At 31.5% G+C, this 23,788-nt stretch overlaps 2 protein-coding genes across 4 annotated transcripts; one reads left to right on the top strand and one right to left on the bottom strand.

Moving 5' to 3' along the window:
* The first annotated feature begins 6,455 nt into the window (after positions 1–6,455).
* Positions 6,456–7,112, top strand: LOC110667277 (auxin-responsive protein SAUR20). Its single transcript, XM_021828074.2, has one exon. The coding sequence runs from the start codon at positions 6,579–6,581 to the stop codon at positions 6,870–6,872; it is 294 nt and encodes a 97-aa protein (XP_021683766.2). The 5' UTR covers positions 6,456–6,578; the 3' UTR covers positions 6,873–7,112.
* A 320-nt stretch (positions 7,113–7,432) lies between these two features.
* On the bottom strand, positions 7,433–21,880 carry LOC110667276 (pentatricopeptide repeat-containing protein MRL1, chloroplastic). 3 transcript variants are annotated; one of them, XM_021828071.2, is made up of 19 exons: positions 21,467–21,879; positions 20,631–21,342; positions 20,273–20,501; positions 19,983–20,046; positions 19,744–19,888; positions 19,531–19,646; positions 18,918–19,046; positions 18,555–18,728; positions 18,304–18,468; positions 17,733–17,873; positions 17,138–17,237; positions 13,399–13,507; positions 13,157–13,248; positions 11,667–11,757; positions 11,170–11,401; positions 10,970–11,062; positions 10,426–10,474; positions 9,765–9,858; positions 7,433–8,310 (listed from the first exon to the last, which is right to left on the bottom strand). In XM_021828071.2, exons 1-19 carry the CDS (start codon positions 21,782–21,784, stop codon positions 8,076–8,078), a joined length of 3,288 nt encoding a protein of 1,095 aa, XP_021683763.2. In that variant the 5' UTR covers positions 21,785–21,879; the 3' UTR covers positions 7,433–8,075. The 3 variants fall into 3 exon arrangements, with proteins under 3 accessions (XP_021683763.2, XP_057997385.1, XP_057997386.1); XM_058141402.1 differs by lacking the exon at positions 9,765–9,858 and having other exon boundaries at positions 21,467–21,880; XM_058141403.1 differs by lacking the exons at positions 7,433–8,310; positions 9,765–9,858; positions 10,426–10,474; positions 10,970–11,062 and adding an exon at positions 11,466–11,553 and having other exon boundaries at positions 11,215–11,360; positions 21,467–21,880.
* Positions 21,881–23,788: the final 1,908 nt, after the last annotated feature.

The following is a 23,788-nucleotide window of genomic DNA, read 5'->3' as shown; positions in this document are numbered from 1 at the left end:
GTGCAATCCATGTAAAATCTTGTCTTACCATGTGTTAGTTGAGACGAAGTCAATTGTTGCTTTATATGCACATTTTGATCAATCAATTTCACATGTTTGTTGTCTAGCTAAAGCCATAGTTAATATATAGATTAATATAAAATATTAAGCCAACCAAAATAGTAAATATATGTAAAATTGTACAACATACAATGCACCATGTGAAATAAAATATCTTATGAATTGGATTCTTCTTCTGTGATTTGTTGAATTGCACAATGAGAGTAATAAGAAATTTTATATAAACATGAAAGCAAATTCACACCCATTTTTATTTCACATGCTCAATAATTTCATGAATAATTAAATATATAAATTGACATTTAAATTTTATTTAATTTATCTAGTATAATACTTTTAATTTTTATTATAATCTATTTAATTTTAAAAGTTTTATTTTTACCACTAATAGAGTTTTTGTTGAATAAATTTTTAATGTTTTTATATTCCCGTATTGATATCTAAAAATATTAATGTTATTTTTATTTATTTTTATTTTTTCTTTATTTTTCTTAATATATATATATATTTATTTATTTATTATTTTGTTAAAACATAATTAATTTTGAATTTCTCATATATTCTCATTAATATATTTTTTGTATTTATAGCAGAAATCTAGTTAGTTAAATCTAATTAACAATTCTTAATTACACAAATAATATGTAATTAATCGTCTAATCCACACACGTTGCATATATTATTTATTATTTTATTTTAATAACATCATTTAATATATATTTTCTATATTTTATATTTTCATAATCATACTATAAAATTATAAAATTTTTAATTAATTATTATTTCATTTAATGTGTTAATATACAAATTTATTAATAACAAATGATATAATTTTATATTTAATAAAAGATATAAAAATATATGACATTTAATTTTAAATTTTTTAAAAATTGATTAATGGATTATTTTCTAGTATTTTTTAAATTGATTGACAGGATAAAAAAAAAAAAAAAAAACATGTATCACATGACAATTTTTAAAGTATCATTATCAAAATTTTTATATTTTAAATATAAGAAATGTTTTTAAATATACGATTAAATTTTATAAATAATTTTTTGGTGAATAATTACTTCAATATATAAATATTAATATATTTTTTAAAAAATAATTCACCCTTCTTCCAAATCTAAATGAAAATTCATATAAAATTTATTTTTTAGAGATATATAATTAATATGAGTATAATTTTATAATTGTAACACCCCAAATTTTTAAATAATTATTTTATGTGAAAATCATAATATTTTATTGTATTAAATATTGTTAAAATTTATTTGAAGTGCTTTGAATTTTTAAAATCGGGTTTGATTTTCTTAAGACAATAATTTTCATCTATTTTTAAAAATTAATTTAAAAACTATGTGACAAATCTAAAAATATATTCAGACTCCACAAATTTTTTTGAGTTTTCTTTTGTAATTTTTTCAAAATTTTTGGGCCTTATTTTGGGTCTCAGGGTAGAGTAAAAATATAATTTCAAGTATTTTAAATCGAACTGACTGAATCAAATCAGACCAGATCTAATTGGTTGAATCAAACCAACCCATCATTTTCTTTCCTTCTTCCTCTCGTGTGCACTCGGCCCCTCTCCCTTTTCTCTTCATTTTCTCTCTCCTCTCTCCTCCTCACCGCCGGCCACCACCTCCCCCTCTGCCCTAGCTCATCGACACACCACCGGGGAGCCTCCCCGCCGCCGGCCACAGCCCCAAACACTGGAAAAATCTAGCTTGAAACTCCCTCACGGACAACTCGAGACGCATCAACTTCCCAGCCAAATTCCAGCTGATCCGGTCTCCACTAGGACTGGGTCCGATCCCATTCATCTTCTATACTTTGAGAGCTTTCCAAAGACACCAAGAACATGAATTTTCGTCGAGCGGTTTGTCCGATTTAAACTCGGATAGTTTTAGCACATTTCAACTTTTTGGCTAAATTTCTCCTAACTAAGAGCCCCATGGAGATTTTGAGAGTGCTAGCATGCTCCATTCAGAGAGAGCTTTGCGGTGATATAAATTTCAAAATTTTCTGACATCGAAAATTAGATGAGTCTCACGGACTTCGCAGTATTTTTCTGAGCCTTAAATGAGCTTATTTAATTTTATAAAAATTATATTCTAACTCCTAGTAATGTAAGCTTCGCGTAGGTACCTTTGTTTTACTGAAATTTCACTGGTGCTCGAATCTGCAATTCCAGGCGGGACAGACGAGCTGTCGGAGCTGCTTTAGAAACAAGTTGAAATTACAGTTCTCACCACCATTTTCAGATGCCCCAGACGCGTTCTAAGTGTCAGAATCGGCGTAGGTAAACCCAAACTCTAAATTTCTTTATTTACATAGAATTGGGTTTAGAATAAAAATTTATAAAATATTCATGGGCGATTAGAAAATTATAATTTCTTTTGCAATAATCTTATAGCATTGTTAAAGACTACATGACAAAATTTTAGAATTTTTAGAGCTAGTTTGAATGATTTTTGCAGAATACCAATTTTAGGGGCTATAACTGAATTTTTTGATTTTGTAAGTTTTTCCTGGTTTGGAGGGTCCAGAAGGAGCCATATGATCTTGATGAGATGTGGATATGGGACTTGTGATTTTTGAAGTGTGATTTGAACAACTTTGCAGGTTGGGTAGGTCCTAGGTATAAGGAAAATTTTGCTGGATTTCTGGCATAAATTAGGGTGTATTTTGATTTTCAAAGTTTTTTTTTTTTGTATTAGAGCTGATAAATTCATTAATATAATTATTTAGGTGACCAGGAATAGCTATCTTCCTACACTCAGCCACCCCAGTAGTCTCTTGTGTATTGTGAGTAAATATTGATTTTATTTATAATTTCATTATTATTGTATGTACAAAGCATGCTCATACCTTCACTTATAATTATATGTATATAACTATTATAGACATACTTTGTGTTGTATTATCATTATTTAATGAAATTGATGTGCGTGTGTTAGTGTGCGTGTGGTGTGGTACTGGATATGGATAGGATGAGCAGATAGACTTGAGCTAGTCTCACTTGGGGCCCGGTCCTTTTTGTGAGAAGTCGGGGTGAATACGACTTTGAGTTGATCTCTCTGACAGAGGTTGAAATTAAGAGAGCTATGTAGGGAATCAACTCCTATATATATATATTTGATTGATGTGACACACGGGATGTGTGAGTGCTCTAAATTATTCTTTATGCGAATATTGTTTAAACTTGATTGAATATATTGATATATGTTGCATTTCACCCTTAGGCATGCATTAGCTCTAGATAGTTATAGAAATTGTATTTAAAATCAATATCTTCCTCTATGAGTCGAACGCTTACTCCTGTTCACCCTATTTTTTCAAACTATAAGAGTGTTTTATTTTTAGAATAACCTGCTTCCTTTCTCGCAGGTTTATCAGCAGCCGTTTCTTGTACTTTGTTTTCTTGATTTAAAATTTAGAATTCCGCATGTGTTAGGAATATTATATTTGGTGTGAGACTGTAAAAGATTATTTATTTTGAAATTGTAAACCTATATTTATGTATGTACGGTTGAATGGGATGAATATATATCTTGGATGAGGGACCATTTGATATATTTATTATGTTCAGGGTTGTGAGAGTGAACAGAGCTCCCTAAATTTATATATTTTGTAATCACATGTTGGGTGAGCTAAAATTCTTCGTTGGGTAGTTCAGTTTATGGTCGGACTCTGTCCGATTAATTTCTTGAAAATGGGCTCTAGATATAGGTTTTATGGTTGGGCTAAAATTAGTTACGCTTACTACGAGCTTTGGGAGTCTTATGCTGATCCAAGTCCTAGTGCTCGTCCAGTCCATAATTTGGGTTGTGACAATAATAGTTGAGATTGTAAACCTTAAAAATTTTAAAATTCTTAAAAGATATATATAGTAAAAAGAATTTTAGAAAGGTATTGTCTTTTTGTATGAGATAAATTTTCGAAATTAAAGTTTAAAAAATTTAAATAAAAAGTCCATATTTAATATGATAAGTTAATTTTTTATTTTAAAAAAAAAAAAAACTTTGTCACATGATAATTATAATTTTTAAACCTTCATATTCATATAGGTGTTACACTATTATGAAGTGATTTTATAGATATTAGATTGCAAATATTCTTATTAGTTCACAATAACTAATAGTGTTTATTTTCTTGTTTTGCCTTCTAGAAATTTTAGGCAGGTTAGGAATACAAAACCAAATTGGTTTTGAATTTTCTTTCCTTGCCCGTCCCTATCTTCTAAGATATATATATGATATTGATTAATTAGTATTTTAATAAATAATAATATATATATAATTTGAATAAGTTAATAATAGTTTTTTTTTTCCTTTTGTTATAGTGTGATGTTGTTTAGTAATTTTTTGTTGAAATTAAACTGGAATGGCATGCACATGCAATCATGTGCCAAATCTTCTTCGGTATATCCTCTCCATGTGAAAGAATACGGTTCTATGATTAACATGCCAATCAGTACGTACTAATCATTGCCTTCAATAATCTCCTTCCTTTTTCTATCTACATTTCAACAAATCTCCACCACACCTTGCCCATACCAACTTATAATAATTTTATTAGTCAAACTCTCTTTATATATATATATATATAATATCTCAACTTAAGTGAGTAGGCTAAATTTCAATGCATAACCGCTAATCCGTATGATGGTCTGTACCTAATTTTTAAATTAATTTTATTAATATAATACTTATAAAATTAAAAATTTATATTTTTTCTATTAATTTGATATTTATTAAAAAAAATTAATAATTTTTCTCCACTCACGGTTCAAAATATTCAATTTGTGTAAATTGAGATTTCAACAATGTAGGATGTGTTTATTTGAGCTATTAAATCATAAAAATATATATATTTTTTAATTTGATAAATGATACGTCAATATAAATAACTTAAAAATCAGCTATTTAAGACTACAAAAAATTTATATTACTTAAATTAAAAATTAAGTAATTTTATGTTATAAATTAAAATTTAAGTACTTTATTATTACATATCTTTAAAATGAGGTACCATTTATATAATTTATCTTTTTTTTTTTTTTTTTATAGGGGATCGGAAGAATGAGACTTGAATATAAGTTTATCAAGTAAGTGACATGTTTTTAGCTATAAAACCAAACTAGGTTTAGCTAGATTCAAACTTAATCACATTGACTTTCAAAAGAAAACAAAAAATACTTCATCACAATGAAGTTAAGGGTGTACGATTTCAATTCTGATTCGATTCTTGAAAAGAATCGGAATCAAACTTCTGTCCCTTTATTTTTTTGGGACCGAAATCAAAATCAAATTTTGGTTCATTTCTAAGTATTTTCAATTTCAGTTCTATTCTAGTTTTGGTTTCAATTTTGATTTCGATTTTGATTTGGTTCTGGTTTTAGTTCTTGATTTTACACTAAAAATTACACTATTATTATATTCCTTTTAAAAAATAAAAATAATTATATATTTCTAACATCAAAATATCAATAAAATTAATAATACTAGTTTTAAAATAGCACTATTAATATAAAAAAAATATCAATAAAGTAACATAAATTCAAACTAATAATTCTCATATAAAAATACAACATAATACCAAATATTCGTAATAAGTTACATTATTTTTTTATATTTTCAATTATAAAATAACAACAAATCACTTCATAAAAAGTTTTGTAGATTATAATTAAAACTTTTCAAAAATAAAAAAAAACTAATATAATTTGAAGTCATTTCATAATGTCTCTTAATAACTATATATTATTCTATATAATGTCTCTTGATAACTATATATTATTCTATCTTATACATAAATTACATAATTTTAATTAAAAAATATATTATATGATTAAAAAGTGAATTCGTCATGTAATTAATTAATGGCTATAAAGTAATTTAATATATTTATAATTAAAAATAATAAAATTAATATATATATATATATATCAATTTTATTATTTTTAATCATAAATTATTGATTTTGTAAATTAAATTATAATTATATTATAATAAAAAAAATAGAAACTAATGAATTAAAAAAAACTATATATATATATATAATTTTTTTTTTCAAAAGATAATGTATATCCTGAGAAAATTTATAATTATTAAATGTTATCATTATTTTAGTCATAACCGTACGGCCGTCTGTTTAGACTTTAGAATCTCGAGTGTCTACACATAGTAGCTCCAGTTTTGATGCTTGTATGCTTCGACAAAGAAAAGAATGCGAAGGAACGCAAGTTGGTCTACTACACCATCAGCACACGATGTCGCCGTGGTGGATCATCTATATTTTTATTTTATTTTATATCAGATATCTGTTCAGAGCCATGTGAGTCATGATGGGGTGGGTCCTTCTATCCATCGAAGACAAGTCTACTCAGCCTCCTGCTGCCCAAACCCCTATATAATTACCCATCCACCGCCACCCTCTTCCTCCAAGTTTACAAGTTCTACATTTTTCCTTGTAAATTACAGTTCTTTGTCTCTCTCTCCTCAGGTTCTGAAATGGGTATTCGTTTGCCTTCCATGATCTCCAGTGCCATGCAAATTCTCAAGAAGCAGTCTTTCCATGGTAGAAACGAGTCTAATGTACCTAAAGGGCATGTAGCAGTTTATGTTGGAGAATTCCAGAGGAAGAGATTTATTGTTCCAATATCATATTTGAACCATCCTTGCTTCCGGGACTTGCTTAACCAAGCTGAAGAAGAATTTGGCTTCAATCATCCAATGGGCGCTCTTACAATTCCTTGCAAAGAAGATACCTTTATTGATCTCACTTCTAGGTTTCTTGCCTTGTGAGACAAAAAGAAGATTCACCAAACCCATTTCTGCAATTTTTGACAAGATATTCATCTCTTTTTTTATCCCTTCTCTTTTTCCCTCCTAGGACAATGTATAGGAGGATTGTGAAGTATACATGTGTACATTTTCCCACGTACGAGTAGATGAATCAATTTTTTCCTTTTTAATGTTTCTCTTTAATGAATCATGTCCCTTACATCAATTTTTCATTCAAAGATTTTCTTTGAAGCTCTGCTATTCAAACTCCATTGATGGAATCAAGTGAAGCAGTCATCAGTAACGATAAATTTGTTTCTGAAACAATCAATCCAGCCATGTCAACACCAGAAGTGCAAGAACTATAAGATCCAGAGAACCCTGCAATATTTGAGGCTCATATGGTATTAGTAGCTCTGTTTATTCTGAGCTAGAATATATCCCAGAAAGCTCAAATTCAAATTGAGGTATCAACGAGAGTCAAAATGTCCAATTGGGTACATGAAAGTGACATGCACTAGATTGTTTTGTTACCCATGACATGCCTATCATTTTCCTACTCAAAATCAAGCCTGCTTGAATGTTCCAAATTCACTATTATTTCATCAGTAAACAAACGCGGTATTATTACAAGGTTATTATATTCTTACTAGATATCACTTGTATCCATTTCTGCAGTTCTTAACACTATGAAACTCACCCGAAAATGGCTACTATGGTTTGTGCATTTGCAAAACGATATACATTATGTGATAATATCTTCAAATTTGACAATGTACATTGGCAGATGATGTCTTCTTAGTACAAGTGGCAGTCATTATTATACATTATGTGATGTAACAATTTTCATAGTCTTGCACTCACTTTCACGTTGCAGCTTGCAGGCATGGACGTGTTGTTTTTTTCTCTTCAAAATGGACACAAAGAGTGACCGTAGATTGCAACACTCTTTTATTTCAGCCGGAAAATGGTATAATCTTAGGCTATATTTACTGCATTTACATTGCTCTGGAGGTATCCCACATCTTCAGACAGAAGGTGATCTCAATTTCTCTTCGAAATTTTCCAAAAGCCATCCAAGACCAGGGCAGCAATTTTGCCGTGGCATAATAATGAGACTAAGTCATCCATAAAACTGATATGTCATCTCATGCTAGGGAAGAACTTGTATAACTCATTCCTTTAAATTTGTTTCCCTATCAGCAGCAATAAATATGCTTCCTCTTATTCCAAAGATAAATTGCCGGTTCGAATATTACGCTGCTGATGAATGATCCCTTTCCCTATTCTCGACTGGGATGAGCTCAACTCTCCCGGTTTTCTACTGAAAGGAGAAGAAAGCTTTGGTTGAAACCATCTTCTTATGGAAATCCCATTGATTCTAATCTTCCCATATGATTCATTCCCTTGGTAAGGCAACCCTAGCCTTCTCAATAGAGATGCAACCTCCTGGCCAAGCCTGTCAACCAAAGTGTTTACAATCAGAATTAGACAACGGTATTTCTCTCATATCACTTGTTTATCACACACAAATTTTTTCTGGAAATACTCTGTAAGCATCGCCTTCAAAGCTAGGGTTACAGAAATTTCCTTAACTTCCACAACATGTGTAGATTTGACAACATATATTGGTCATTAGGTCTTTTCTACAATATATAGGTTTCACAAAATAAATTGGCCCAAATTATCCTTATTGGACGTACTTGGTATACTCTACAAGTTGGTAGCAATTATATCTAACATTAGGAATAAGGCCATGAGTTGCATATATGTAATAAGCTTACTCAAACTGTGAGCTAGGCCAGGCTCAAGCTGGAAATTTTAAATATTGGCTTATGCCAAAATCGACTTGACTATTCGAACCTACATCTGTGTCCAAGCAGAGACCAATATACAGATATATATATTAATGGCTGGCCTAGCTAGGTTAAGCCTTGTATAAACACTAATCCCAATCCCTGAACAAACATTAATCCCAAGTCCAGCTCACCTTAGAGGCAAGCCTCAATTGGACCAAGTTAAGCCTAAGAATGAAACCCCTTGCCCAAACCCAGCTTTTTAATAATACAGATCTGCAGGTTCCTGGATTCATGATCAGATCTAATATATACTAAGTTGACACTCAATTAATAGGCATGCATACATGTCTAGGAAGACCGAAACTGAATAACACGTCTTGACAAAAAAGAAAAAAAATTGTCTAGGCAGACCTTATTGACAAAATTGAAACGATTAGGTATAGTTGCACACTGGAACAAATGTTGTTTTTTGTTGTTGTTGTTGTTGGTTTCTTCTTTTTTTTTTTTTGGTCATTAACTCCAAAGTTAGTTGATTGGAGCCGGCTAGAAATTGTCTAACCTTCTAAATTATTGTAGTTTTGAAGATTGAAAAAAACAGAGGAGGACAGAAAGGGCTTAGAGAGTTTTAGATGAATCCCAATAAATAAGTGAAACCATGTTGAGCTTGAACAGCCATGTTAACATGTCAGTTCTATGTCAACTCAATATAGACACATCACCGCTAATGGAGTGATTCCCGCCCTTTAATGCAACTGCCACCAGTTATAAATTCTATTACAACTAATAGAATTGAAAGTCTAGGATTTATAGGACTATTTGCCCAAAAAGACAATTTAGAGCCTCATCATTATACTAGCAACGTTTAAATCAAAATAATTCCTAAATCTACTCTTCCTCGGATGCGTCATTTCTTATTATGGGATTCCTAATCCAAGTACTAGTAAGACTAGTTATGGTACTATAAATACCTATGTCATCTAGACAATTGAGAATTAATAGAATGAGAGTTTATTTCTTTTTCCCCTTTTAAGTGTTCTTTGTGTTCTACATCAAAGGGAAGCTAGCAGGGGCATCAGGTAAGTATTATTGATACTGATCAAGTAGTACTTCTCACCTTCCCGCAAGGTTGATCATTTTTTCCCCTTCAAGAATCTTGACTTTTGTCATTTCTATAGGCAATAAAATGGTTACATTGGGCAACTTTGCACCTGAAAAAAATTGGGGTCAAGAATAACTAAATGTTAGTTATTAATCAAATGGATTAAACAAAGTACAAGAACAAAGTACAAGCTATCTTAATCCCCCATTTTTCCTTCCCTAATAGTGAACAAGAACATGCACCATTGCTAAACTCTTGGATACTTTCATGATTACATTTTTTTTATTCATATTTCGAAATTGTCTTGATTCTTAGTTAAATATTCATAGATAAATGGTAAAGAGGGTCTCAATGATGAATTGACATTGAGGTTATTGGTATTTTCTTTCAAGATTTTCTCTCCCCTCATTTCTTCATTCTTCTTTTTCCTAGCCTTTCTACATCATACAAGAGGGGGGAAAATAACCAAATCTATTTGAAAATGAAACAATGTAAACCACTATCTATAAAGCAGAGGAAGCTCAATAGTAGATTTTCAAAGTTTTGCAGAAATAAGGCACGTGCATTTATCTTTTCTATGGTTCATAGAAATTCATTGAATTTAATATTCAGAAGTTGAAATTCTGAACTTAACTCATTAGAGAGTTCAATGAGTTATTAAAAAATAAACCCTTACCAGCAGCAAGACGATGCTTGAGACCTTTCAAAATGTTTAAGAGGTAGACCTGACAAGATTTCTCAGGAAGTCATCAAAATGATCACAGCACAAATTCTAAGAGGGAAAAGGAAAGAGTTGTTTCAACTCATATTTTGCTTTATGTTTGAGACAGCACAAACATATACTATCCATATGTATTCTGCTGTTCTCATAGTAAATCCTGGAGATTGTAAATGAAGAAGGTGATGAAAAAAAAGAACAAAAATGCCAATAATATATATAAATAAGCGAGCAACTCATATATTTGTTATAGTAGGTTCTGCTCATGTAAGGCTCAATTGTCAACATATAACAGCTTTGGAACATTTTTAATGCATCACTGAAGAAAGATCATGAAGCAATACACTGTCATAATATCAGCAAATTTAGAAGTGGGCAACATCATAGATGCACCCCTTAGGAAGCATAGGGTCAATGGAATAATACATACACTGAAAAGTAGAAATTTCAACAAGAGTAACTGTCATCTAAGTTGCATTAAAATACCATGCGGAAAACTTACCTCTGCAACATGAATTTGCAAAGTTTTGGCATCAATAACGATGGGACTTGCTTTCCAGGATACACATGGAATGATTCCAAGAGAAGCAGCTTCCTGCAAATGGTAACAATCTTAGCCGGCATCTGGTTAACTTCCAACCATAGTTTCGTAACAAAGCATGAAATCAGAAAATTGAACAAATATTTCAACTGCCTACTGACCTCAAGCAATGAAAAAGCACAAGGATCATATTCTCCAAATCCATCCAGCAATGAGCAGAGGTTAGAATATTTTGATGAGTCAGCAGTAACTCCAAGATTTTCAACTAATCTGGTTTTCAGTGAAGCATCACTAGGGAGCTTCAGGCATCCCAAAATTTGTGAAACAACATCCATTGTAGGTTTCTCACCAGCTGCAATTGTTTCACGGTAGACCATCAAGGCCATTGATGTCCTAAATAATTAATTTGGGGAGATCAGAACTTAATCAGAAAATTACTTTTGCACAATAGGATTACCTTTCATGAATAATAGCCAACCTATTATTTAAAACTTTCAAGGGTACTAGTTGAGAAATTAGAAGAACAACCAACCCCCTTCAGCCACCTCCAGCACCCAGCAAAAGAGGAAACAAAAAGCAAAGCTTTTTAAAGAAAAAAAGGTACTTGTCTTATGTAATACTTGCACTAGTCAAATGAGGAGAAAAAAAAATTAAATACCATTTATTTTTTATTTGCCGCCGTCCTGAGTCAAAAGGCAAAACATTCTGTCCAAGAGCACAAGCCTTCTCATATCTCCGCAAGCACATACCTACAATGAGGAAACATCCAAAGGATTAACTGAACTCATGGCGGATGAAAAAATCCAATTTTATGTTAGAATGTTGAGTATGGAAAACTACACAAAAGCAATGTCTTAAAAGCTATTAAAGTTTTAAACATAAAACATAACAAGTAAATCCAATTTCAGAAGATGGGGGAAAAATAAAAGACAAAAATGCTGAAAATCTTTGGAAGTAGTATCGCTCCAACATCAAGAAAGATAGAAATAAAGATAGCAGCAGTTCCCCACATGTCAAATCCTGGCATCCACATATAGAAATAGACAAATGACCATATAAGCAACGTACAGTTAAGGACCAACAGATCTTCAATTGCTTTTAAGTGATCAATTTGAACAAATATTAAACTTTGTGTATTACACATTGAATTTAAAGGGATATGTAACTTATCTTCAGCTCTAAAAGTAGGCAGAATTTCAAATTGCTTTATTCTAGAAAAGAGGAACAATCAAGCCCAGAAATAGCAACCATGGTGTTTGGTGGAGAGAATTGAAATGAATAGATATTGATTTTGATAATCAATTTCAATGATTTTGTAGATTTACAGATAAAGGTACACTTGTGAATATGAACTAAAAAAATAAAAAAATAAAAAAAACCTCATTTTAATGTCAACGTGAAATACTTATAAAAAGGCACCATTTCAAATCCACGTCAAAATAACTTTTCATCCACATCCATAAATTCAATTTACATTTGTGGATCTAGTCAATTAAAGATGTATTGAATTCTTTTCAAACAATTTTAAAATAAAAATTGCACTTAGATCTCTTCATTTGAAATTCTTCAATCCAAAAGTAAGGTAGTAGTATCGATAAACATAGGATAATTTTGAAGTAAATCTTGACCTCAACAGCTCAAATTCTTAAATACTGAATTTCCAGGTCCTATGGGTTAAGGTTGTCTAGTGTCCGCTCATTGCTAGTCAATAGCACTTATGCCTTTGGATCATGGTATCACCACCTAGACACAAACACACACACACACACACACACACACACACACACACACGTGCGAGCGCACAGAGATGACAGAAGACAGGACCATAGCATATTGTTTATCCAAACACAGTAAAATAGACAGTCATTGGCTATAATATGAAACGTTTTCTGATTACTGAGCAAGCATTTCAACTAGTCAGAAAAAAAAATATCTAGCTTAATTTCCATAGAATTTGGCAGAAGAGTTGAGAATCATGAACATTAGAAGAAATTTTTAAACAAACAGAAATTATTACGAAAAAAGTTATGCTTCACAAACTTCTAAAACGTTCAAATGATGTAGAATCAGCTCCAACAAGATAGAATATACCAATTTCAGGGGTGATGGAGACAGAGCAAAAAAGATGCAGTACTCTTTGAAACTTACCAATTATGCATTTGCACATAACGAGAGTAGGGGCAACACAATCTTCTTTGGTTTGTGAAAGAAGCATTTGCCCAACCTCTAGATCATCCTTTCTGCAACAGAAAACAGAATTGAGGAAGTTAGTAACATGAGAAAATAAAAATAACAATAAAGTCTGGGAGGTTGTGACCCTCTCGAGGCAGAAGCACACGCTAAAAAAAATAATTAATTTATATGATAGTTATTGAATTCAGTCCACTTACCTCTCACTGGCCACTAAGAGTATGGAGTATGTAACAGTGTTTGGGCACAAGCCAAAACTCTTCATTTCTGACAGAACTTCAATAGCCTTAGGTAGTTGATCCCCAGCACCTATAGCAAAATCTGCATATTTCATTTCTTGTTTTTTCGCTATCCTAGAATTACGCTAAGGCTACACATGTTAATGTGTTCTTGGCATAGTACCATGCTCCCAAATTATTAGTGCCTATACATGATCTTAGGTACAGAAGAAATAAACACAACATTCAAGGAAAACTTGCTCATAATAGTCCACACCCCATACGAAGAATGCACTACTTCAATAATGCTTTTTCCATGCTGCACTTACTAAAATATATATATATATATATATATATATATATATATATATATATATTTTCTCCACTTGTTATTTTCAATGCTCAGAAATAACATTATACTGCAATGCCAAAATCATTTGCCATCTATGCTGATTACAAATGATTGTTCCAATATATCAAAAGTCTGAATGCTGAAATTTTAACATATTCCACATTAAAAAGTATAGAAAAAAAAAACATATATATTAGTCCATAACTTCAATAATACAATAACAACAACTAAACTTAAATCCCAGACTAGTTCTTTTTCGCAATTCAACTCTATTTGAACTTGAAAATCGATTCAACATCAATATTCAAAAATTGAAAATATTTCGATATTATTTCCCTCTACATCATTTTATGTTTCCTCCTTCCCCTTCTCACTTCTTTTACTACTAATTTATCACACTTTTATACTGAGCCATACTCTATGTTGGACATGACCAAATCATCTTAAACGATTCTCTTTCATTTTTATCTCCAGTGTGTGCTACAAGCACTCTCTGGCAAATGTAGTCATTCCTAATTATATTTATTATTGCAATACTAGACATCCATATTAACATCTGCATTTCTGTCATACTCAAATTATGAGTATGTCGTACCTTGAACGCTCAAAATTCACTTCCATGTAAAATAGCTGGTCTGACAATAGCTCTATATAACTTACTTTTCACTTTGTCAGGGATCCTACGATTGTCTAGCATACTCGTCACACTACTCCATTTTATCAATCTTATTTTAGTCTTACAAGTTACATTCTAATCTACTGCTCCGTTCTTCTAGATGATAGAACCTAAATATTTAAATTCATTGCATTTTGACAACAAAGCTCCATTCAATTGAACCTCCCCTTCATTTCTCCTATGAGAGCTAGACTAACAATACATATATTTCATCTTACTTTTATTTGGCCTAAAACACTTATTCTCAAAAGTACTTCTCCACAACTTTAATTAACTCTTTCATTTGTTTCATCCGCTAAGATAACATTATTTGCAAATAACATATATCATGGATGCATGGGATATCATCTTGAATATGATTGGTTAACTCATCCATAACTAAGGTAAACAAGTACAAACTCTAAGCTAATCTTTAATGTAAACCTACTGTTATGGGAAACTCGTCCATATCCCTTCCCACCATTCTTATACTTGTAACAACCCCTTATTTATGCCTTAATGACATTTATATATTTAAGATTGATTCTTTTTTTAAAGCACTCACCAAAGAACTTATAACAACCCCTTATATATGTCCTTAATGACATTTATATATTTAAGATTGATTCTTTTTTTTAAGCACTCACCAAAGAACTTATCTCAATACTCTATCATATGCCTTTTCTAGATCAATGAATACCATATGGAAGTCCTTCTTCATTCCCTATAAATTTCCATTAATCTTCTTAACACAAAGACATGATCTATTGTAAATCTACAAGGCCTAAAGTAAAACTAGTTCTCTAATATTTTAATAGTGTCCCTAGCATCAACAATATCTTCAATTTTTTTGAAATCAATTCAATTTCACATCAACCAAATAACAAACATACAATACATTTTATTAGGCATACAACTCTGCTAGTAATCATAACTGACATAAGAGCAAGGGTGTAAACGAACTAGTGCAATCAGTGAACAACTCGTGAACATGCTCGATAAAAGCTTGTTTATTAAGTTAAATGAACAAGTTTGAATAATAAATTTAATATTAATTCAAACTTTGATCTAAATTAATAAACAAATTAACATTAGCATAAGCAAGCTTAGCCTGAATATGTTCATGAACTCATTTATGTTTGTTTATTCATCCATTTAGAACTTAACAGATAAGCCATCAAAATTTGTTTTTTAGTTAAGATTTAGTATAATGTTGCCTTTAAGTCATATTTTATTATGAGATTTTCAAAATGTTTCATAATAAAATAAATTATTATTGTATAAGATATTTTTTCTGTAATATAGGTACATGTACGAGAAAAAAGGAATTGTGAGAAAGACAGAAAACTATGTACCACTTTGATCATAAATAATATTAAAAGTGTGTCTCTCTTTTACATAAAGGTGGACCCATTCAATATTACTCTTTGTGCTGTTAAAATATTATTTTTATATTAATTAATAAATATTGTAAATAAATTAAATATGTTAAATTTTTTATTTATATTTAGGCTCAAGTAGACTTGCTTAGAGTAGTGAATGTGAAATCAAACTTGATAATTTTTAATTAAACAAACTTGAAATAATCAGGTTAAGAGTTCACTTAAAATTAAAGGAGCCAGAGTTGAAAACCAAAATATTGGGCAGAACTTAGCTCATTTACACCCCTATGTAGGAATATTTCAAGCAACACTAATAGGCCTATACTTATTTGTGACAAATTCCAGGGCATCAAGGTTTAATTATTCTGCCTTTGAGTCAACGTTCTCATTCAGCATTTTTTGCATAATTTTCTATTTCGGATTTCCTAAATAGGAAGCATAAAATATCTATATAGGATCTTTATTCTCTGAGAAGTTTATTTTATTTTGAAAATATTGTATTTTCCTGTTTAGTAGGAGGTTTATTTTCTCATTAGCTTAAGGGCTATAGATAGGGCTAGAAGGACCACATATAATCCAACTTTAGTTTTTAGTACAAATATAATTGAGAATTTTTCTTTATTTTTCTCTCTCCCTTTTGGTGGATTCATATGTTTTAGTAGCGTATTTATATCTCTGAAGTGCCCTTCCATCATGGTAACTAGGTTGTTTTACATCTACCATTGCATTAATAATCCATAGTGAGATTGCAACCTCACCGCTATCAGAATGTACCAAGACAAGCTTATTCAATCTACAAGTTCATGATATTCTATCAATAAATCCAGTTTGTTCTACAATTTCTCAGTACCAAGTATAAGTTTTCAAGGAATCAATTTCATGCCACAGGTACCAATGTTCGAAGCCCTCTAGTACATTTTTTTGAAGGAGTCATTTGGCAAGAATCTACCGAAGTGAAGCCTCCTAAAATACCAAGAAAACAAGAAGTATATTTTGTATGGGCAGCCAATCCCATTATTTGATATAACATTCAGCATAGGTTGGTTTAGCCAATCTCTAGATAATGCGAAATGAACGGATTATCACACTATCCGAAATGAGCCATCTTCAAATTTAATAAATTAAAAGAACAAGAATACATAATATTTGAGCCATGACCGAATGCTCTTCTAATATTTTATTCTCCTTCAATCAATTTTCAAAACGGAAAATAGAACATTATCATGAGAATATGAAAGTATAAATTACTAGAAGCCAAGTAGAGTTAAAATTCAAAACTAAAATTGTCAACTTATCTTGAAACAAATAATAGATAATTAGATATAGACTTACACAGGGCAGTGATCAAAGCATTCATGGTCGAGACTGTTGGGTTTAATTTAATGGACTTCATATCATCATACAGCTCCAGTGCCTTCTGCCAGTTTTTGCCCTGATAAAAAAAGAAGAAACAGTTATAACTGCCATAGCAGGTTCTTGCCTTCATAGCAAATTTTTGGTTCGAAACATATGCAAAGCAAAAATCACAAATCTCAAACAAGTTGTAGCAGTTTTACTATTTTTCCCATACTCATGAGTCATGGGTTGTGACTCCCTCTCTATGACAACATATAATGCACAAATGTTTTGAGAATATCACAAAATGTAGGGAGAAAAAGTGAACAAAATTACAATTTGGATACCAACATGAATTTATAATCATAGCCCTTGGTTGCATGATAACAAAAAAGGACTTAAGATGCAAAAGCATCAATAATTGGACAAGGAAAGCTAAAGGGCTAAAACCCAAATCCTTTCGTAACTTATATAGCTTAAGAATTTAGCAAGGAGTTTCTGTATTGCTACTGCAAGACTAGAAACCAAGAATTGTACAATTAATATACACCAAAAGAACTGTTTTATCCAACACCAAGTATATTAGACATACATTGCTGCAAGCTCCCATCAGTGAACTATATGGTATAATTCCAAGTTGTGATCCTTGAATCTTGGCTTCCCGTAAGATATCAAATGCAACATCCACCATTCCAGCATGGCCCGCCACATCTATCAGTGCACTGAGAAACATCTGCATGAAAGCATCTGTGAGAACGACAATCATTTTATTAATGTGAAACCCTCCCTGAGGCTATGCTTAAAGAGAGGTGATTGAACACTCAAATTTTGATGACAATCAGATCATTTTGCTTTTGTAAATTTTGCTGATAGTAATTTTTGCGGAATTTATTAATTTTGTTTGCTTCTAGAGTACACAAATGCAGCCCATTTAGTGCATTTTTTTAATTAAACTGATTAATTAACTTATTGAAAGAGAGCTGCAGTCCAATGCAAAGACCATATGAACACTGAAAATGACAGTTCCCCTTCTACCAAACAAGAAGAATGCACTATTTATAAGAGATAGCCACACTACCAGAGACCACAGTTTCTCTCTATAAAGCATAATCCAACTAAAATAACTAATTTTGTCCTCATTCCACCAGCTTAGCTGTTGATACCTCATCAGGGGCCACGCCTTTCCTTTTCATGTCATCATACACACTGCGTGCAAACTCCCAATCCCCAGTCTGGCTGCAAGAATCAACAGCAATTGTATAAACCTCAGGAGTGCCCTTGATGTCAAATTCATGCATCATGTTATATACTTCTTTTGCCCGATCAACCTAAAAGCAAGGCTTTATTATGCCATTCATTAATAAATATAGAAACCAAGAAATCATAAGACCACAAGTATAGATAACTTACACACCTGACCAGCCTTTGCACATGCATTTATTAATGCACCAACAGTAATGTGATCAGGATCAATAGGCTGTGTCTCAGCCCTCATTTCTGCTAACACATCAAAGGCACGATCCACAGCTCCCGATTGACCACATGCAGTGATAAGTGCATTGAAGACAACTCGGTCTGGCTTCACTTTCTACTGCACACAACATCTTATCAATGCGACGATTAATTTGATATTAGGATTAGAAGTAAACAAGAATATGCAATCACAACTTGCCCAAAAATTATCCAAAAAGAAGCATGAGTGTTTGATAGGATAAAATAAGTTCCACATAAAAAATATACAGACTCATTTACAAATGTATATAATTCCACACAATACCTTGGATCTCATTATCCCATAAGCACCAAATGCCTTAGCCATTTGTCCTGCTCTGCCACAGCCATCAATTAGTGTTCCATATGTATGAACATTTGGTTCAACTCCAGCATTAACCATCTCATGAAACACCTAGAGCAACGATATGGACACTCGTAAGACGGTTATAATCATAATAACCATTAGCACTCAACATCTGTTTTTCCCTTTTTCAGAAAGTAATATAATTATTGGTGAAGTTTGAACAACGGTACATCTGATTAGTAACCAACTTTTTATTCAATACCAACAGTTAGCTATAGTCAAAGGTAATAAATGCTCCAATAATTAACAGAATCTTTGTATGAAGTTAAAAGGATTCATCAATTATGCCAAACTCCAACTTAGCTTTCACAGCAGCAATTTTTTTTTTTTTTTAATGGTGGCACGAAGTACATTCTATCACTAATTAATGAAGCATGAGAATGAATACAAAAATAGCAAACTATTTTTAATAGCCATAACATAACTTACTAAGAAAATGTGAAATGTAAAATAAAACTGTAGAAGAAATGTATTTGAAATCCTAATTTTTTTTTATTGGAAATCTAAACCAAGAAAAACTAAGTTACCATACTTCAAACATTGCATCAACTTTTCCACTTTTAGCACAGGTTGATATTAGAGTAGTGTAAAGTCTACAATCAGCTTTCAATCCAGCTCCCTGAGCAAGTTGTAGAACTTCAAAAGCTCCTAAAAGAATAATACAGATATCAGGAACTAGAAGCATATTCACAATTCATTATGACAGACTTTGACAAGGTGCCCAACGATTCACATGTCGACTTACCCTTTGAGTCTTGTGAGCTTGCACACACAGACATGAGCATGTTAAAGGTACTCAAGGTTGGGTTAGGAACCAACTTGCAGAAGCGAAAAGCTTCCTTAACAGCCTTTTGAATCTTGCAGATCTTGAAAAACTTGGCATGATAAATCTGAAACCAGATAAACCAGTACAGCACTAACTCTGAGCATGAAATGTGTTGACAAGAGCAATACATATAACAAGAGCTAAAGATGTAACCCTACCTTGCTCATATCTAATAAGCCTCTTCTTTCCATATCTTCCAGCAAATCTACACACTCTGCTAACCTAACATATGTTCAAGGATAAACCCATGCTTTTAAGAAGGAATCAGTTAATTTATGTATCATCATGAAAAAACATATAAAGCCAACTATTATCTTTGGGACTATGCTTCATGGGAGGTCTATCTTTAAACTAACTTTTGATTTGATGGCCATTATCTCTACCATGGAAATTCGTCAAGAAGACAGGTCAATAAGCTTAATATGAGCAATTGAATGATAAGAATCACCTTCCATCTCTTAGCAAACGATTGTAAGCATGGACTTGCTCTGGAGGATGGTCTTTGTCGGTAGCATGTATGACATTTGGGTAGGGAAAATCAGGTAGTTTTTTATGGTTATCTTGAATCAGATGTCCTTTTTCCTTGTCTCTTGGAAATCCTCTCCTTCCTGTATTTTCATTTTTGCGGGAAGAAACTCTTTCATATGGTGCTAGACGTACTTTTCTTTCAACGGACTCTGGTAGAAGAAACAATCCTTAAGTCAAACTTGTAACAGTTTCCATTTTAATATAGCTAAATTAAAACAGATTAGAGCCATGCTTTAAACCATTAAAAAAAAATGAGATATATGAATTTGTGGCATAACCTGCAATCTGGGGGGAGTGCTGCAGTGACAATTCGACCTCTTTTACTATGGCATTCACCTTCAAGGAAGAAAAGCTATTGCCAATGGGAGAGGAGGCACGAGAACATACTGTTCTTGAACCATTCAAGTTTAATGGTGATTTCACAACAGATTTGTTTTCCTCATAAAATGTGTAAAGATCCTCTCTATCTGATTCTTCAGAGATACCATAATAGCTGGTAAGGTCAACATTTTTGCCAGCTTGAGAATATACAGAAGGCGAAGTAGTATCAGATTGCTCCGTCATTACTTGAGGAAATGCAGAATCACCGTCAATCTCATTATTGCTTTTTTGTAATGTCAACTTGGACATTCCTCTAGCAAACACAAGTGGTTTGATACTTCCTGATTCAGGAATTGAAGAAAGTGGAGGTTCAGGCTCTTTTGGAACCACATAAGTAGAACCACTAGAAACTGAAAAATCAGCATTGGAAGATTCTGTTGTTTGAACTAGAAGAGAACTGTAACTTGTCACAGTATCCTCGAGAACTTGAACATGGGTCTCTTTCCCTTCAATGGCATAGCCATTTTCTTTGTTACTCCCAGCCAAATCCTTGCTTTGTGCTGCAAGGGTCCCCCTGTGAGAATCCCCAACATCCAAAAACGGTCTTCCAACAATGTTCACAATATTTCTGCGTAAGTGAGATAGTCCAACACTAGGGGAACCCAAATCCTATATCATTGACAAAGCATTAAAAAAATTAAAAAAAGAAAAAAGAAAAAAGCGAAGACTCTAGCATAAACTGAACTTAAATTAAACCAATCAAAGTAATGGAAAACCAAATTCTTCATTTTACCTCTTTAGAACTCTTCTTGTAGCTGTTACGGTTAGTTAAGTGCTGATTCAGGTAAGCAAAAGAGAGAGCAGAGAGAGTAGAAACAGCAACCACAACAAGAACAGAATCAGAACCAAAAGACGCGTTGATTAAGAAACTTTGAGATTGGGTTCGACGAATCCTAAGCTTACTGCATTTGCTTCCCCGAATAGGTCCACCAGGAGGCCTGAGATTGTGAGAGCAACCAAGGAATTCTTTACGAATAGACGATTTAGTAGAGATTTGAGCTCCAGAGACTGGGGTTAAGGAATGGGATTTTGCAGAGAAGCATAGCTCCATATTAAAATTGAGAGAAACAGAGAGAAGTGAAGTGGTGGAGAGGATAGATAGAGGAAGAGAAATGAAGTCATCGTCACCTCTGGTTAAACGGACAATTGGATATAGTTGCTGACGTGGCGGAAAACACTATTCTGTATTCGAAATAGCAAATCTAATCTCAGCCGTTGGCTTGTGTGTCTGTATGAACAATGGATCCATTTACCAGCTCACTGATCCAATAATCAGTGGGCTGGTCTCGGCCCGATTCGTGACAGTTCAACCAAATTTTAAAACCATCGTCAACCGTAGCTGGCTCTAGAGCGGTGCGGCCAAACCAAGGCCTTAAAGCCAAGCGGTTTCTCGCTTTCTTTTCCACTACTCTGCAAGTTTATTATTATTATTGTTATTATTATTATTATTATTATTTTCCTTTTTGTGGTTTAGGACCTCTGCTAGTTGTCTTAAACCAGGCATTATAAAATATAATAATTTTGTTAAAATAAAAAAGTTATTTTTTTCATAAATGATTTAATTTTTCTTTTAATTAAAAATATATTCCACGTTAATTCATTTTTTCAAGTATTTGAAATGCTAAAAAAAAGTGAAAATTATTTTCTAATAAAATATTTTCTATAAAATAAATAGAAACTTAAATATTAATAGAAAAAATAATTTAAAAATTATATTATTATTTAAGTTTTGTTATTAAAAGCTATTAAATTTAATTTTAAATTATTTTTAATATTCTCTAATTAATATATTTAAATTTTTTTTTTGCAATAATATAAACAGATCTTATATTTTCCAAATTTTACATATATATATATATATTTTAATTATGTTCACTGCAGTATCAATAATAAGAATAAATTGAATTAAAAAAAAAAGAGTTTGACTTAGTACTTAAAAAAAAATGATTATAATTAAATACTATTCTTTTAAAATATTAAATGAAAATAATTGGTGCAATTAATTCTTTTAACTTTTTTATAATAATAGAAATTTCCTAATGTAAATTATACATATTTCGTTTGTTACTCAAAAATTAAAAAAGAATTGCATAGATGCATATGTAGTTTTTGGGCAGAAAATTTTAGAGAAATTATAACATTTTTATGGTGTATTAAAAATTAGTGCATTTCATATTTACAAATATTTAGTTTTTTTTTTTAAAAGAAAAAAGTAAGTCTCATATCTGTAAGGTAAATATTACATATGGTCATTTAATTTTATGCGAGTTTTTATAAAATATACAGAGCTTTAATTCTTTTCATAAAACTCACTAAATTTCAATTTGATTATTTAATCAGAAATTAAAAGTTTTTAAGATAACTTACGAATTTGTTAATTATTTTTCAAATAAAATCATCTTATTTTATTAGTTTTTTAAGAAAAGAATGTTTAAAACCTATGAATTTTCTCTTTCGTCATCAAATCCTTCCCATTTCTCTGTTTTTCCCATCTAGCAACCACAAATTAGGTAATTTTAGTTGTTAAATAGTTGATAGATCAACAAGTTGATTAATCTAAAATCGTTAATTTTCAATCATAGTGACATTTATAAAATCAAATAAAGATTTAATAAGTTTTATGAAAGAAATTAAAATACAGTGATTTTTATAAGAACATGCATAAATTTGAGTGACATAATTACCTCATATATGTATGTGAGAGAGAGAAGGAGTTTATGCTATAGTAGTATTGAATAATCTCTCCAAAAAAGGAATTTTCTTGGTTTGATTTCCATTTTCAGATTGAACTGCCGCAAATTAAAGTCTACAAAATTGGATCATTTCTATAAAGAGCTTTCTGTACGCAACAAGAAAGAATTCTACATCCAACGCTTTTCTTTACGAAGTCCATTCTCTTTTTGGTAACTAATGTAAAATTATGGACACCATGATCTTACGAGTATTTAAATGTGGGAGGCAATTAAATTTCATGGTATTGTATCTTTAAACGTAACTGGGCGTTTTTGGCATTCATTTAATGTTGTTCTGTAAGGTTACTGATGTACAGTGAAGA

Source organism: Hevea brasiliensis, unplaced genomic scaffold (genome assembly GCF_030052815.1).
Source record: "Hevea brasiliensis isolate MT/VB/25A 57/8 unplaced genomic scaffold, ASM3005281v1 Scaf1, whole genome shotgun sequence".
Classification (NCBI taxonomy): Eukaryota; Viridiplantae; Streptophyta; class Magnoliopsida; order Malpighiales; family Euphorbiaceae; genus Hevea; species Hevea brasiliensis.
The sequence above is the reverse complement of the archived record's forward strand: the minus strand, read 5'-3'. Positions and strand labels throughout refer to the sequence as shown.